Source organism: Pinus tabuliformis, chromosome X (assembly GCF_031772625.1).
Source record: "Pinus tabuliformis cultivar Carrire ecotype Pingquan chromosome X, CPIR1, whole genome shotgun sequence".
NCBI classification, from domain to species: domain Eukaryota; kingdom Viridiplantae; phylum Streptophyta; class Pinopsida; order Pinales; family Pinaceae; genus Pinus; species Pinus tabuliformis.
The window spans coordinates 1,747,909,284-1,747,925,115 of record NC_142308.1 but is presented as its reverse complement, the minus strand read 5'-3'; the positions used below and the strand labels follow the sequence as shown (position 1 = coordinate 1,747,925,115).

Here is a 15,832-nt window from a genome sequence, read left to right as displayed (position 1 = left end):
ATGGAATACTCGAGTCCTAAATTTGAAAGAACTAAAAGAATAAGTTTCTTTTCCTTTCTATCAATGCCACAAAATTTTAGCTATTGAAGAAAAAGTCTTGAACTTGGAGAAGAAGGCCTGTAGGGTCTTGAAATTTCTTGGGTTCAAAGATATAAGTTCATTCTCCAACTGATTTCCTCTCAATTCATCTATCTTTTCAAATAAATACCCCAACTTGGTCCATACTTCATTAGGAGTTGAGCAGAAAAACATAGAATCTGATAGCATCATCCATTATGTTGAAGTTCATTTCCTTCTCTACAAATAAATTGAGTCCAATTTCCATCTCCATACTGACTCTATAAATCCCCTTACTTCATAGTAGAAGTAGGATCTTTGGCTTCCACTCAAAGTAACTGATGGATTTTAAGAACAAGCACAAAAATCTAGATGTGTAAAAAATATTACACTAGTAATTGCAAGAAAAGAAAGAAGAGAGTGAAATTAAACTCAAATAGACTAAGTAGCTCAAAGAACCAATTCAAATTACTTCATAAATATTTTGTGCATTATTTCTTGGCATGAATACATATTTATAGCAACCCCTTGAGAGGGAACTATTGCACACTTGGTTGACTGCATGCACACTAGAAAATAGAAAAGTACTTTCCCTATTTAGCAACTCGCCCAAAAATGGAGTTTTAGGGCCTAAAATAGAGGAGTCTATAATAGGGTTTACCAGAGAGAGCATGATTTAAAATATATTTCAAACTAACTTGAAAATAGCAAGAAAACTCCAAAAGTAAGACTAAAATTGAAAGGAAGGTAAGTGTATAAGGTTATGGATAAGATAGTTTGCCAAAATAATAAAGGAAGAGAACATTCATGGACAAGGTGGTTAGAGAATAGGAAATTCATACTAGTGGATAGGGAATATCCATGTCACTACCCAATTATTGCCTAGTGACTACCAAATGTCATCCTAGGTGCCCCCTACTAAAAATAGGATTATTGAAAATAAAAAAAGATAAAAAAAATATAAAGTGACCCTAAAGAGTAGGGGATTTCTATTAGGTTATGAAAAGTGAACCTAACGTTCATGTACCCCAACATTGAGTATCTCCCACTTAGTTACTAGAGAGTCTCCTGTCAACTTAAGTGCCTTGATATGGTTCTTTGCAAGGTTTCTACATGGTATTCTAGATTTAGTCTAGAAAAAACTATTTTGTGCTCCTCTAATACATTATGCACACTAAGATAGAATTTCTATTTTTGCATTGTATAATTCAATTTATGTTTTTCTACCTCACCTTTGTAGTGTTTGATTTCAACCTTCACTTCCATTTTAAATAGGTGCCAAGAAGATTAGCTTCTGATATCCCATTTTTCAAGATTTAATTCTTCCTCTCTTTCTTGAACTTCTCATGATACTTTAGCTTTTCATGAGAATTGGGGTTCCCGTAAACAGACCAATTATTTTTAAAAGAGTAGAAAAAAGGTTGACCATGCACAAAGAAACATCAACTAGTTGAGCTTCCAATCTCATAAATCTTACTTTGGCTTCTTCTATGGGTCTTTCCTAGTGCTTGTTTTCCATTTCTTAGGTTTGTGGCTACTTCTTAGCCTTTCTTGGGCCAATCCTAGGATTAGGGTACAACTCTCTTGGAAATTTGGATTCGAGTTGAGAAAGAATGTTGGGTCCCTATAATACTAGCGATTACCCCATTACTATTGTAGTTATACCCCTTATTAATATTGTTGTGCCCCTATTGCCCCCATTGTTATTACTGTGCCCCATAGAATCCATCTATTGTTATTTTTGTGGCTTTATATTATTATTATTAGGTCGACTGGATTATATTGTGACTCCTTAGACTCCTATATACAGAAAGGAGGTTTTGTCATTTGAATCATCCAAGAATTGTTCATTGATGTAATGTAAAGGAGGTTGCCCCCTCGAAGAGGCTGAATTCTAAGGCGTTGATCTATCTTTTCTATCTTTTCTTGAGCTGGTTTCATAACATTTGGTATCAGAGCTTTGGATTCTAGGGTTTCGCTGCTCCAAACAGGTCATCGTGGAATTTTCTCTATACTTTTTTCTGCGACATTTCATAAGTTGCAAAAAAAACCCATTTGAGAATAAATCGCTCTGAACCTCGGGTCCGAATTTCAGAGCTTTTTGCGCTATATTTGCGGAGATATGATCTGAGGAAGTTGGTCTTTTTGCAGAATCCTGAATTACATTCCAAACAGGTGACCTGGGGAAAATCGTCATAACTTTCTCTCTGGGGATCGGATTGAAATTTCATAAGAAGGTACAAAAAAAGGACGGATTTTAGTTTCGTGTATGCATTTTTCAGATCCAAAGGTCGAAACAGTGACTCGTGGCACGTCGTACAAGTTCGCTCTACTGAACTAGTCTATAATCAAGTCACTGAGGAGATTTCACATAACTCTTCCTTGGAGAATCCAATTTGGGTCAGACTTTATGGCATTGGAAAGAGGACACAAAGGGCTACTGCAGGTCACAAATTCAGAACTAGATGATCAGAAAGTACAGAGATAAAATCAGAGGCAATATTGAGCTCCTACAAAGTGAAAAAAAGTGTGTAGATTTTCTTAAATTTTTGCTTAAGTTTGGTTTGAAAATTTATTTTGAAGGAATTCAAAGGGCATAATAGAGCATTATTATCAGTAACTGATTCCCCGAGGAAAGAAAATCCAAACACCTAGTAAGGAACCTGAAAGCTCTAGCATGACTCATGAAGAAGAAGAAGAAATGATATATGATATATCAAAATTACAAGAACAAGTGCAACAAGTGTCACTTGCACAAAAAGCAACAGAATCTAAGATGGATGGTTTAAGGAAAGATGTAGAAGCTAAGATGGATGGTTTAAAGAAAGGTGTAGAAGCTAAGATGGATTGTTTAAAGAAAGGCGTAGAAGCTAAAATTGATGGCATGGATGATAAGATGGAAGAATTGAAGATAAATATGAATAAGTTGCTACAAGAAATGGTCACTAAGGGTGAAAGGGTACTAAAGGAAACTCATGATGAGAACAAAAGAAATGTTAATCATGATTCCATAGACTCTAATGTTGGATCGAAGACTCACCATATTCCAAAAATCGATATGAGGAAGTTTGATGGCAAGGATCCCGCCACATGGATATTACAGATGGAGCAATTCTTCAATCTCAATAATGTGCAAAACACACAAAAGGTACGTATGGCAACTTTATATTTGGAACCAAATCAGTTTGTATGGTATCAATGGATTTGCTCTCGTAAACAATTTATCACTTGGGAATTTTTTACGGAAGAATTGATAGCACATTATGAGGATACAAAAAGCAACACTTTTTTTTAGCCAATTGATAAGTCTCAAACAAAAGGGTTCAATAATGGAGCACATTGAGGAGTTCCAAAAATTGAACATAAGGGTAAAAGATATTCCAGAGGAGCATAGGATTGATGTGTTCATAGGGTCTTTAAAGGATAATATCCAACATGATGTTCGCCTTTTGGAACCTGATTCATTAGAGAAGGCATTCAGGTTAGCAAGAAAAATGGAAAGTAAAATTATGGCAACCAGGAAGCATACCACTCACAACTATAAAGATGGAAGTGTTGTTGCCCCTAGTCTTCCACAACCTATAAGGTTGACACCACAACAATTGGAAGAAAAAAGAGAAAAAGGGCTTTGTTACAGTTGTGATAGCAAATACACTAAAGGTCATAAGTGTGCTGAGAAGAAATTATTCTACATAGATTGTGAAGAGGAAGAAGAAAAGGAGAAAGAAAGGTCAAAAGAAGAGGATATACTCTAGAACAAATAAATCCGACCATATCTTGTAATGCATTGGCGGGAATTACCACTCCTCAAACCATCAAGATAGAAGGAAAAATCAAGAAGAAAAAGGTAATAGTGTTGATTGATTCAGGAAGCACCCACAATTTTATTCATTGTAAGGTAGCAAAAGAATTGAATTGCTTCCTATATCCAGCACCAGAGTGTCAAGTGATGATTGCAAATGGAGGAACAATAAATTTCTCTGGAAAGTGCCATAATATCAAGCTATCCATGGGAGAATATGTATTGACTAGCCCAATGCTTTCCATTCCAATGGGAGGTGCTGATGTTGTACTAGGAGTCCAATGGCTACAATCCTTGGGTACAATAGCTTTTAATTTTCAAGAACTTTTCATCAAATTTTCTACGGAAGGAAAGGAAGTTGAATTAAGGGGTATTGCAGGGAAACCAGGAAAGATAATCAGCTCTAATGGTATGACAAAGCTTCTAAAAAAGGAGCAAAGAGGTGTAATTGCACAATTATGTTCGCTAGATGTTTCCACATCGAAATCATCTATTTCTCCAGATCTCCAAAAAGTCCTGGACAATCATTCCAAGGTATTTGAGACTCCCAAAGTTCTCCCACCTATGCGTGATCATGATCATGCTATTCATCTGATTCCAGGAAGTGTTCCTCCAAACATCAGGCCGTACAGATATCCCTATGTCCAAAAGAGTGAAATTGAACGTATGGTTGCAGAAATGCTAGAGGTTGGTATAATTCTGGTATAATTCAACCGAGTCAAAGTTCTTTCTCTGCTCCAGTAGTATTGGTGCACAAGAAGGATGGATCATGGTGCATGTGTCCAGATTATAGGGAGCTCAACAAGCTCACTATTAAAGATAAGTTCCCCATTCCTGTCATTGATGAATTACTGGATGAATTGCATGGATCAATTTACTTCACCAAGTTGGATCTTCGTTCAGGATATCATCAAATCAGAATGAAGACTGAAGACATTCTGAAAACAACATTTAGAACTCATGAGGGTCATTATGAATTTTTGGTCATGCCTTTTGGCCTTACCAATGCACCTTCAACATTTCAAGGTTTGATGAATTCAATTTTCAAACCATTCCTTAGAAAATTTGTGTTAGTATTTTTTGATGATATACTAATCTACAGCAAGTCTTGGAAGGATCATGTTGAACATGTTGACAGGGTGCTACAACTATTGGAGGAGAAACAATTATATGCAAAAAGATCCAAATGTTTCTTTGGAGTCCAGGAGGTGGAATATCTGGGTCATATTGTATCTCATGAAGGAGTTAAGGTAGACCCTAGCAAAATTAAAGCCATTAAGGAATGGAAAATCCCCACATCCATAAAGCATCTGCGAGGATTTCTCGGGTTGACAGGGTATTATCGCAAGTTTGTTAAGAATTATGGGAGAATAGCAGCACCTCTAACAACATTATTGAAGAAAGATGCATTTTCATGGACTCCGTAAGCAAAAAAGGCCTTTGAACATCTTAAAGAGGCAATGTGCCAAGCACCGGTCTTAGCTACACCGGACTTCACAAAAACCTTTATTGTGGAATGTGATGCTTCAGGAAATGGAATTGGTGCTGTTCTAATGCAAGATGAAAGACCCATTGCTTTTGAAAGTCATCCAATCAAGGGAAATTTTTAAGCAAAGCTATTTATGAGAAGGAAATGTTGGCAATACTCCATGCACTTAAGAAATGGCGACCCTACCTAATGGGAAGACACTTCAAGGTAAAAACGGATCATGATAGCCTTAAATACTTTTTAGAACAAAGATTATCCTCTGAAGAGCAACAAAAGTGGGTCACAAAGATGTTGGGTTATGACTTTGAAATCATCTACAAAAAAGGGAAGCAAAATGTGGTGGCAGATGCACTCTCAAGAAAGGATGAGGATGTGGAAGCATTGTTGTGCGCCATTTCTATTATCCAACCAGATTGGATAAACGAAGCAAGGGAGGAATGGAAGAATGACGAAGAAGTGTGGGCACTTATTCGAAAGTTACAACAAGATTCCAGTACGTCTGATACATTTAGCTGGCAAAATGATTCGTTATGGTACAAAGATCGCTTATACCTCTGTAAGAATTCCCAGCTAAAACAAAAGATTCTTATGGAATTGCACACTTCTCCCTTAGGAGGGCACTCAGGATTTTTAAAAACTTACCACATGGTTAAGAAGGAATTTTTTTGGGATGGCCTTAAATCAGATATTCAAAAGTTTGTGGCGAAATGTTTGGTTTGCCAACAAAATAAAGTTGAAACAATTAAGACACCGGGTCTATTACAACCTTTATCCATTCCAAGCCAACGTTGGGAGGAGGTTTCAATGGATTTTATCACAGGTTTACCCAAGTCTGAGGGAAAGAGTGTCATCATGGTGGTAGTTGACAGACTTACCAAGTATGCACACTTTTGTGCATTATCACATCCATTTAAAGCCAGTACATTTTCTACTGCATTTATGGAAACAATTCAAAAGCTACATGGAAACCCAAAGATTATTGTAAGTGACAGAGATCCCATTTTCACTGGAAATTTTTGGACAAAATTATTTTCTTGTTTGGTACTCAGTTAGCTCATAGCTCATCTTATCATCCTCAATCTGATGGGCAAACTGAGATAGTAAACAAATGTTTGGAAGGATATCTTCGTTGCTTTGTATCTGATAAACAGACACAATGGGTCAAATGGTTGCCTCTGGCTGAATGGTGGTATAACACTTCCTTCCATACAGCAACAAAAATGACCCCATTTATGGCACTTTATGGGTATCAACCACCATCCATCACATCATATTTAAGAGAAAATTCTAAGGTTCAGGCAGTGGAACATCACATCGAACATCAACAACAAGTCCTCCAACTCTTAAAGGATAACCTCGTGTTGGCACAGAATAGAATGAAACAACAGGCAGATCAACATCGCAGTGAAAGAAGTTTTGATGTAGGTGATTGGGTATTCCTACGGCTACAACCATATAAGCAAATGTCCCTCAAGCAAGCTAAGAAGGATAATAAATTATCACCAAAGTATTATGGTCCGTACAAGGTGTTGCTAAAGATTGGTACTATGGCATACAAATTGGAGCTTCCTGCAGCTTCTCGATTGCACCCAGTTTTCCATGTTTCATGTTTAAAGAAGGTTATAGGCGACAAGCTCCCAGTTCAAACAATATTGCCAGAACTTGACGAGGAAGGAAAAATTATATTGGAACCGGAAGCAGTCACAGAAACAAGAACTCGACAGCTACAAAATCGATCAATTTCAGAGTATCTTATCAAGTGGAAGAACTTATCCGCTGAAGATTCCACATGGGAGGATGAGAATTTTATGCAGAAGTATCCAGAACTACTCAAGCGTTGAGGACAACACTTTTTTGAAGGAGAGGGGCATGTTGGGTCCCTATAATACTAGTGATTACCCCATTACTGTTGTAGTTATACCCCTTATTAATATTGTTGTGCCCCTATTGCCCCCATATTGTTATTACTGTGCCCCATAGAATCCCTCTATTGTTATTTTTGTGGCTTTATATTATTATTGTTAGGTCGGCTGGATTATATTGTGACTCCTTAGAATCCTATATATAGAAAGGAGGTTTTGTCATTTGAATCATCCAAGAATTGTTCATTGATGTAATGTAAAGGAGGTTGCCCCCTCGAAGAGGCTGAATTCTAAGGCATTGATCTATCTTTTCTATCTTTTCTTGAGCTGGTTTCATAACAAAGAACTTACTGTGCTGAAACTACCAAATTTCCCAATAAGCCCACTTTGATACCAATATGATTTATGAACATCTTTGTATATTCGAAGGGTTGACTTACAAAAAATTATTTTAACCTAAAATGACTACAATGGGCCTATGCTCCACAATGACTATCATTTTTCATTTTTAACACTTCAACATAAAAATAGAAACAAAGTTCAAATTCTTTAACTAGTGCAACATATGAAATATAATATATTAGTTACAAAACACGTTTGAACACACATATACCATGGAACTTCCATATAGGAAACCCATCATTCAATTAAGGATTGTTTCTTCTATCTTCTTATATGATAAGTATTAAAATGAAAATTATGAAGATTTCTAAGGTTACTAGAAACACTACAATCTTGTATAGTCCTCTACAACATGCTTTCCCCATTAGTATCTCCTCACAACCTCACTCATACTATGGAACAACTAATGACTAGAGAAAAGGTGATCCCCTTAAATTTAGGGTTTTGAACTTCCTTTAGAATATGCGAGTTTTCTGCAATTACACCATCTTTCTTTTATATTTTCCCTAACTTATCCATCCTTCTAGGGTCTCCACTCTTTTGAAGAAGTGAACTTAAGTTCTCTTCCTTAGAAACTTCACTCCAAGGTTTGTGTTATAATATTCCATTGTCCTTGGGATACATGAGCTTAAAATTGCAAAAAATCCCATTTTCTCTCATTTTATTTGGCCCTTCGCTGAGAAAAGATCAAAGACATGATCATAGTTTCTATACAGAAGGGTGTCTGGATATATTTCAGAATGCTTCTAGGGAAAATGAGGTTCTTGCAATGTTATAATGTATAGGTAGAAACATTTTTTTTAATAAATTGAGGAATATGATGCCATCCTCCCAAAGACAATAGAAACCTATACTATTCCATAACCTTTTCATTGATGCTACAAATTCCTCAGGAATCAATCAATAACTCACTTGGATTCCGATACCCCTTTTTCAACTCCCCTTCACTAGGGTCTTGTCCTTGTTTTCGACACTTACCTCCATAATTTTGGAAAACGTTGTTGAGTTGGTGCTTGTTCTACCTACTATCAAAATATGAGTTGTCTATTATAACACTAAAAACCATTCCCAGCTCAGGGTTTCCTAGACACATTTCTCTAAATTTGGCCTTTGTTTTACTTTCCTTTGAGTTTTAGCTATTATATTTTCTAATACCCCCCTTTAAGACATTGTAAATCTAACATCAAAATATTGGCCCCCTTGTCTTTTCTATCAAATTTTCTTGACTTATGGATCTCCTCATCTTTTAATCACTCACATATTTACCACCTTACTCCTCCCCAACAATTCCAAAATTCTCTTACATGTTAGGAAAACTTCTATTTCATAAAACCTAACCATATTCCTTGATCTTTACTAAATAAAATACCACCATCTTTAATCATCCAAGTATCTAGGCTCTTCCTCAACACAATGATTTAGATCTTGCTTAATATTATCCACACTGATTTAGACCTTGGTTAATGTAATCATTTTCTACCACTAATTTATCTTACCAAGCAAAACCTCTTTATTTAACTAAAATCTCACCTTATCTCACGAAGCAAAACCTCTTTATTTAACTAAAATCTCACCTTTTCTTATTGAATATTATTTCATAGTAAATTGTCCTTCCTTTTGCTTGATGAATTGTCTTACCTTCCAATCTATGTTTGCATTTCATCCTTTGAGTCTTAGCATTGAATTTGCCTAGTTGAGCACCCTTACACAAAATCCTTTAAATTAATGTTGCCTAGTAATCTCAATAGAATTTTGATCTTTGACCCGATCTCTTGAATTTGCCTAGTTGAGCACCCTTACACAAAATCCGTTAAATTAATGTTGCTTAGTAATCTCATTAGAATTTTGATCTTTAACCCGATCTCTTGAATTTTGCCAATTACTCAAATTTCAATCTTTGTTGTTACCCAGAAATTTGAAATGTAAGCCATTTTTTTTTAAGGTTTATAATTTCAAGTGTAGTTGAGTGGATTGTTTGGGGTCTACAATTGGTTTAATTTTCATAGATGATATATTGTCATATTGTAATAAGTTAAAGGGTAGATGCTCTTAGTTTATACTTTTGATATGACAAAATGTTATGATTGACACTACCTTTTGTCAACATGCTCCAATTTTTCAAATAAACTTTTTCTTTTTATAGGTTGTTTGAAGTGGGTTCGATCCGTAGGACGAGATTATCGAATAAAAATATATGAAAGAAGACGAGAATCCAATCAAATGTTTGAACTTTTTCTTTTTATAGGTTGTTTGAACTGGGTTCGATCTGTAGGACGAGATTCTCGAATAAAAATATATGAAAGAAGATGAGAATGAAATCAAATCTCGCAACAATCACTTCCATCTAATGTTAAAAAGCCGCCTATAGCAGGTTACGTAAAGTTTCATATGTCTGCAAAAATCAATACGGACTATAAGGAACGTGATTCTAACGTACCCTTGCCGCAAAATAATATGCGATGCAAGGCCCGGCCCCGCGTCCGAAAATTCATGCTGGCAGACTAGCCCAATCTTGAGAGAGCTTTCTATTCCCCATAAGTACGTTGTTTTTTTATCTGTTTGTGATTTGAATTGATTTTTTATTTGTATTTTTTTTCGTCGTATTATATAAAGTTAAAGACTCAAGAAGCTTTCTATTCCCCATAAGTACGTTGTTTTTTTTATCTGTTTGTGATTTGATTTGATTTTTTATTTTTTATTTGTATTTTTTTTCTTTGTATTATATAAAGTTAAAGATAATTTTTGGGATAGATTATCTTTTCATCTCGTTGATATATTGGATTTTTTCCCCTGAAATTTTACTATAAACATTTTCAACTTTTTGACAAATCAATAAATTATCCCAAAAATTAACCATCAAAATATTTACATAACTTTATCTATATCTTTAAAAACCTCACATTCTAAATATATATTCAAATTACTCCAGCCACCTAAATAACATACACCACTCCACCAATTTAAGATCATTGTCCATATTGACCCATAAACTAGAGAATGTCATCTCTATTCACCACAACCTTAAAATTAAATTAAATTATTATGGTCATCGTCGTCATTCATACACCACAACATTAAATTATTATCGTCATCGTCAATCCATTTCTCCGTCGTCAGTTAAACTTGCTACGCAACCAGAAAGAACACCATCCATCGGAAACTCCTTTTTGAAGTTATCGAAAGCCAAGACAACGTCAGCGGGATAAGCTTTCAATAAATTGCGACAGCGAATCAGTTAGTTGATTACGAACGTCTAGTCAAAAGTGACGTTATTCTGTTAGAGGAGGAACGTATACTTCAGTTATAGTGTCTCGGCCCTCGGGTTGCTTCAATATCCAATACAATAAATACTGCGTCCCGCTCTCTTGTAATTTCGCCCATATAATTGCAGTTTTGCCACACGCCCTGGAGGAGGACGCAATTCAATTCAATTCAATGGAGATGATAACGCTTAGAAATATGATCATGCAGGCTGGCCTGCGCAGGAATCCACAAGTGCCCATTTCTCCACCGAACTTCTCTTCCAGGTAAATTCTTAGTGTATATTATTCTAAAGCGCCCCTTGCTCTCTCACAAACACTGAAATTTTAACATTTCTCACAATTTTCAGGGGCCGTTGGTCTCATGGATGGGCTTCCCCCGATATTAACAAAATAGTTTGCACGCCTGATGATGATGAAGAAGACGACGATTCTCAGAATTTTGCCAAAGAGGAGGCATGGTGGGCTCTTCAGCCAAAAAAGGGCGGTTTCTATGGGCCGGAATGTGACCACAAATGGATTGAGGACGTCAATAATCGCAAAACAGTGGATGAAGAAGAACAAACGCACTGGTTTCGATCATCGGAGGACGTTCAGAAACCACCCCACCATATTGATATCAATGCTTATATCAGCTCCGATTAACTCTAATTTTCATCCTTTGCGATGGTATTACTGTACACTGCTATGATGATTTTTATTTTCTAATAATTATGGTATTAATCTCGAATCCCTAGCTTGCTGTACAGTATAAATGCCACTACACACCCCTCTGTTTCTCTTGTTTATACAAGTGGGACGGGGACGCGCTATATGAAGGATCTGTTAGAGAGATTTCTATGCATGAGAGGGAGGGTTGATCCCATAATTATCAAGTTCGATTGTGGTTTAAAATTTAATATTAATTGTCTTTTGGTAATATATTTTTTATAAATATTTAAATATATTACTATTTTAGTATATTAAAAAAATATTTAAATATATTATTGTTTTAGTATATTAAAAAATTTAAATATATTATTATTTTAGTATATTAAAAAATCTAAATGAAGATGGTAACATTGAAATGATTAAAAATTATTTAAAAATTGTTTTTAATTATAAATGGTGTAAGAAAGCTAGCAGTTTCATATTTAGAATAGCAAGTTATGCGAATCTGTGTTTTTATTTATAAACCTAAAAACGGGCTATATGATACTCAATATAAATTTCATTTTCATCTAAATTTCATATTACAATGAACTATATAAATTTCACATTACCAAGTATTTTATGTTCAGAGTAAATAGTAAATAAAAATGACTATAATGAGCCTATGCTTCATAATGACTATCTTTTTTAGTTTTTAACACTTTAAAATAAAAATAGAAACACAATTCAAATTCACTAACTAATGCAACATATGAAATATATTATATTAGTAATGACAACACAATTGAACACATATACCATGGAACTTCCATAGAGGAAATCCATCATTCAATTAAGGATTGTTTCTTCTATCTTCTTATATGATAAGTATTACAATAAAAATTACAAAGAATTTCAAGGTTACTAGAAACACTACAATGTTGTATAGTCAGATACAACATGTTTTCCCCATTAGTATCCCCTCACAACCTCACTCATACTATGGAACAAATGATGACTAGAGAAAAAATAAACCCTTTAGATTTAGGGTTTTGAACTTCCCTTAGAATATGTTAGTTTTCTATAATTCCACCATCATTGTTTTGTGACTTCCCTAACTTATCCCCCTTTTAGGTCTCCACTCTCTTGAAGAAATGAAGTTAAGTTTACTTAGAAACTTCACTCCAAGGTTTGTTTTATAATATTCCATTATCCTTGGGATGTGTATGAGATTAAAATTGCACAATGTCCTATTTTCTCTCATTCTATTGAGCTCTCCATTGAGAAAAGATTAAAGACATGATCATAGGTTCTATATAGAAGGGTGTTTTGACATATTTTGGAATGCTTCTAAGACAAATGAGCTTCTTGCAATGTTTTAGTGTACACTTAGAAAAAGAAAAAAAAAGTTCTTGAGGATTAAGAAGTCATCCTCCCTAAGAGAAGAGAAACTTATATTATTTCATAACATTTTCATTTACACTACAAATTCCTCAAGAATCAATCAATAACTCACTTGAAATCCCATACCCCTTTTTTTGACTCTCCTTCATTAAGGTCTTTCCCTTGTTTTTGACACTTAGCTCCATAATTTTGGAAAATATTGTTGAGTTGGTGCTTATTCTACTTACTGTCAAAATATGAGTTGCCTATTATAGCATTCTAAACCTTTCCCATCTCAGGTTTTCCTAGACACAATTCTCTAATGTCTTTTGCTTTACTTTCCTTGAGTTTTAGCTATTATATTTTTTAATACCCTCACATAAGACACCATAAACCTAACATCAAGTATTGACTCCCCTTGTCTTTTCTATCAATTTTTCTTCACTTATGGATTTCCTCAACTTCTAATCACTCACATGTTTACCACCTTGCCACTCCCAACAATTCCAAAATTCTCCTACATTTTAGGAAAACCTAACCATATTCCTTGGTTTTCACTCAATAAAGTACCACCACCTTTAATCATCAAAATACCTAAATTCTTGCTAACAAAATGATTTAATCTTGACTTAATATTATCATTTTGAACCATTAATCCTACCCATCAAAATTTCTTTATTTACATAAAATCTCACTTTTACTTATTAAATATTAATTCATAATAATTATTCTTCCTATTGGTTATCTTACTTTTTGCTCTAGGTTTGCATTACATCTTTTGAAAAGCATTGAAATTGCCTACCTTGTTAATCACTCCAACCCATTAAATTGACATTGCGGTAATCTCAATAAGATTTTGATCTTTAATCCGATTTCTTCAATTTCACTAGTTACTCAAATTTCAATATTTGATCTCAACATTAGAATAGATATAGACATTCTTGATAAGCGTTACCTAGAAATTTGAAACATTCTTGATAAGTGTTAGAAATTTGAAACTTAACACGGTTTTTTTAGGGTTTATAGTTTTAGTAGTTGAGTGGATAGCTTATTGCCTTCTGGTCTTGGTTTAATTTCTATAGATGATATATTGTCACATTGTAGATGTTAAAAAGGTAAATACTCTTAGTTTGTAAATTTGATATTATAGCTGGTACGACATTTTGCCAACCTGTTCCAATTCTTCAAAAAAAACTTTTCCTTTGTTTTTTTTAACGTTGTTTAAAGTGGGTTCGATCCGTTAGAAGAGATTCTCGATTAAGAATATATGAAAGATGAGAATGAAATCAAATCTGGTACCAATCACATCCATCTACTGTTAAATGGCCGCCTACACGAGAGTACTTAAAGTTTCAGATATCTCCAAAATCAATACGGAGTACTTAAAGTTTCAGATATCTCCAAAATCAATACGGATTGCAATTGCTTGCTTTAGGGGCAGGGTTGGAATTTGAAAATAAACTTACTGGTTAAATTTGATCGTTTTTACATTTTGATTTGTTCTTAACACGCATGTGATTCCTTGCGTATTATTATTGGATAGCATATTTCGATGTGGGTTTTCTGTCGGCGCGACGCTTTGCTTTTCTCCTTCAATCTTTTGACTTTGAACAAACATAACTGAAAATTGACATCTCCATAAAATGATTCTGAACATAGCTGAAAATATCAAAGGCTTATAATTTATACTTACTCAAAATCCTAATAAATATACCTATTTTAAAAAATTACATGTTCTTACTCTAGAAATAACGACCATACTCTGCATAGTCTATTCTCTCACAATTATATAAGTCATAATCCATATATTTAAATACTTGTTCAGGAATTTCTCGTACAAAAACGTATGCCATTTCATCGATCCAGTACAAAAACTTATGCCATTTCATATCGATCCAGACGGAGGTTTTGAAGAGTAGATTATATAAAGCATAGCTGGTTATATTGGTTATGGTTACCTGTTTTCTTAATAAAAATACAGTGCTTCTAAAGCACAGGCCAATCATGATGTTTATCTTTTCAAACCCACATCTTTTCATTTATGTACTTATTTTTCATTCTTCTTCATGTCAACCTTGCGAGGGAGGAATACATTGACCGGAGAGGGGTGACACCTTTACCATATCCACAGTTAAACCATCTTTACTAACCCGATGTCCTTGGACGATGCATTCAATAACTGTTACATGTCTTGAATAGTTCATAAAATACATGTCACTCATTTATGTTTGTGGTTGTTATAAAATTTGTAGAATATAAAACGGTTTCTTTAAGCAAGTTGATAAGCTAACATAATTATGAAAAAAAGCATATAAAAAAATTAACAAATGAAACACACTGTGTGAACTCAAACCTGCTAAATCTCATATATTGAATTAAACCATTAACTACATTGTTATATAGTAAAATTATTACTAATATGATTATCAATCAACTCTCAAACAAACAAATCTACTGACACTACCAATTTTCTGAAAGCTAATTTTGAGCATTGACCACCCTAGTAATAATTTGCTGCCCCTAATTTTGCACAGAGAACACAAAATCTGTTAACTAATTTGTGAGCAATTTACATAACAAGATTAAACATTATTCCCAACACTCCCTGTTAATGATTAATGAAGATTTACTATCTTACCTTATAGTGCCAAAAACTTAGCTTTTGCAATTGCGGTGGGGAAGATATTTGCTAGCTGATCCTGAGTATTTATATGCTTCAATTCAACATCTTTCTTTTGCACCAAATCTCAAATGAAGTGATATTTTATGTCAAAATGATTTGTTCTGCTATGATGAACCAGATTCTTTGCTAACTTGATGGCACTTACATTATCACAATAAATCAATCACTGTAGGCTAAATTTGTTTTTCTCCAATTTCTTCCAAAAATTTTCTGAGTTAAAGAGCTTGTGTACCTGCTGAGGTAATTGCAACATATTCCACTTCT

At 34.3% G+C, this 15,832-nt stretch overlaps 1 protein-coding gene across 1 annotated transcript; it reads left to right on the top strand.

Annotated features, from left to right (window-relative positions):
- The first annotated feature begins 10,939 nt into the window (after positions 1-10,939).
- LOC149146791 (uncharacterized) lies at positions 10,940-11,554 on the top strand. The gene is made up of 2 exons (XM_089450130.1): positions 10,940-11,139; positions 11,223-11,554. Exons 1-2 carry the CDS (start codon positions 11,048-11,050, stop codon positions 11,515-11,517), a joined length of 387 nt encoding a protein of 128 aa, XP_089306256.1. The 5' UTR covers positions 10,940-11,047; the 3' UTR covers positions 11,518-11,554.
- Positions 11,555-15,832: the final 4,278 nt, after the last annotated feature.

Bases quoted from the DNA above. Each gene is read 5' to 3' on its own strand.
- LOC149146791 (XM_089450130.1), top strand. From the start codon at position 11,048: ATGGAGATGATAACGCTTAGAAATATGATCATGCAGGCTGGCCTGCGC. The intron at 11,140-11,222 runs GTAAATTCTTAG...CACAATTTTCAG, and splicing joins CCACCGAACTTCTCTTCCAG to GGGCCGTTGGTCTCATGGAT.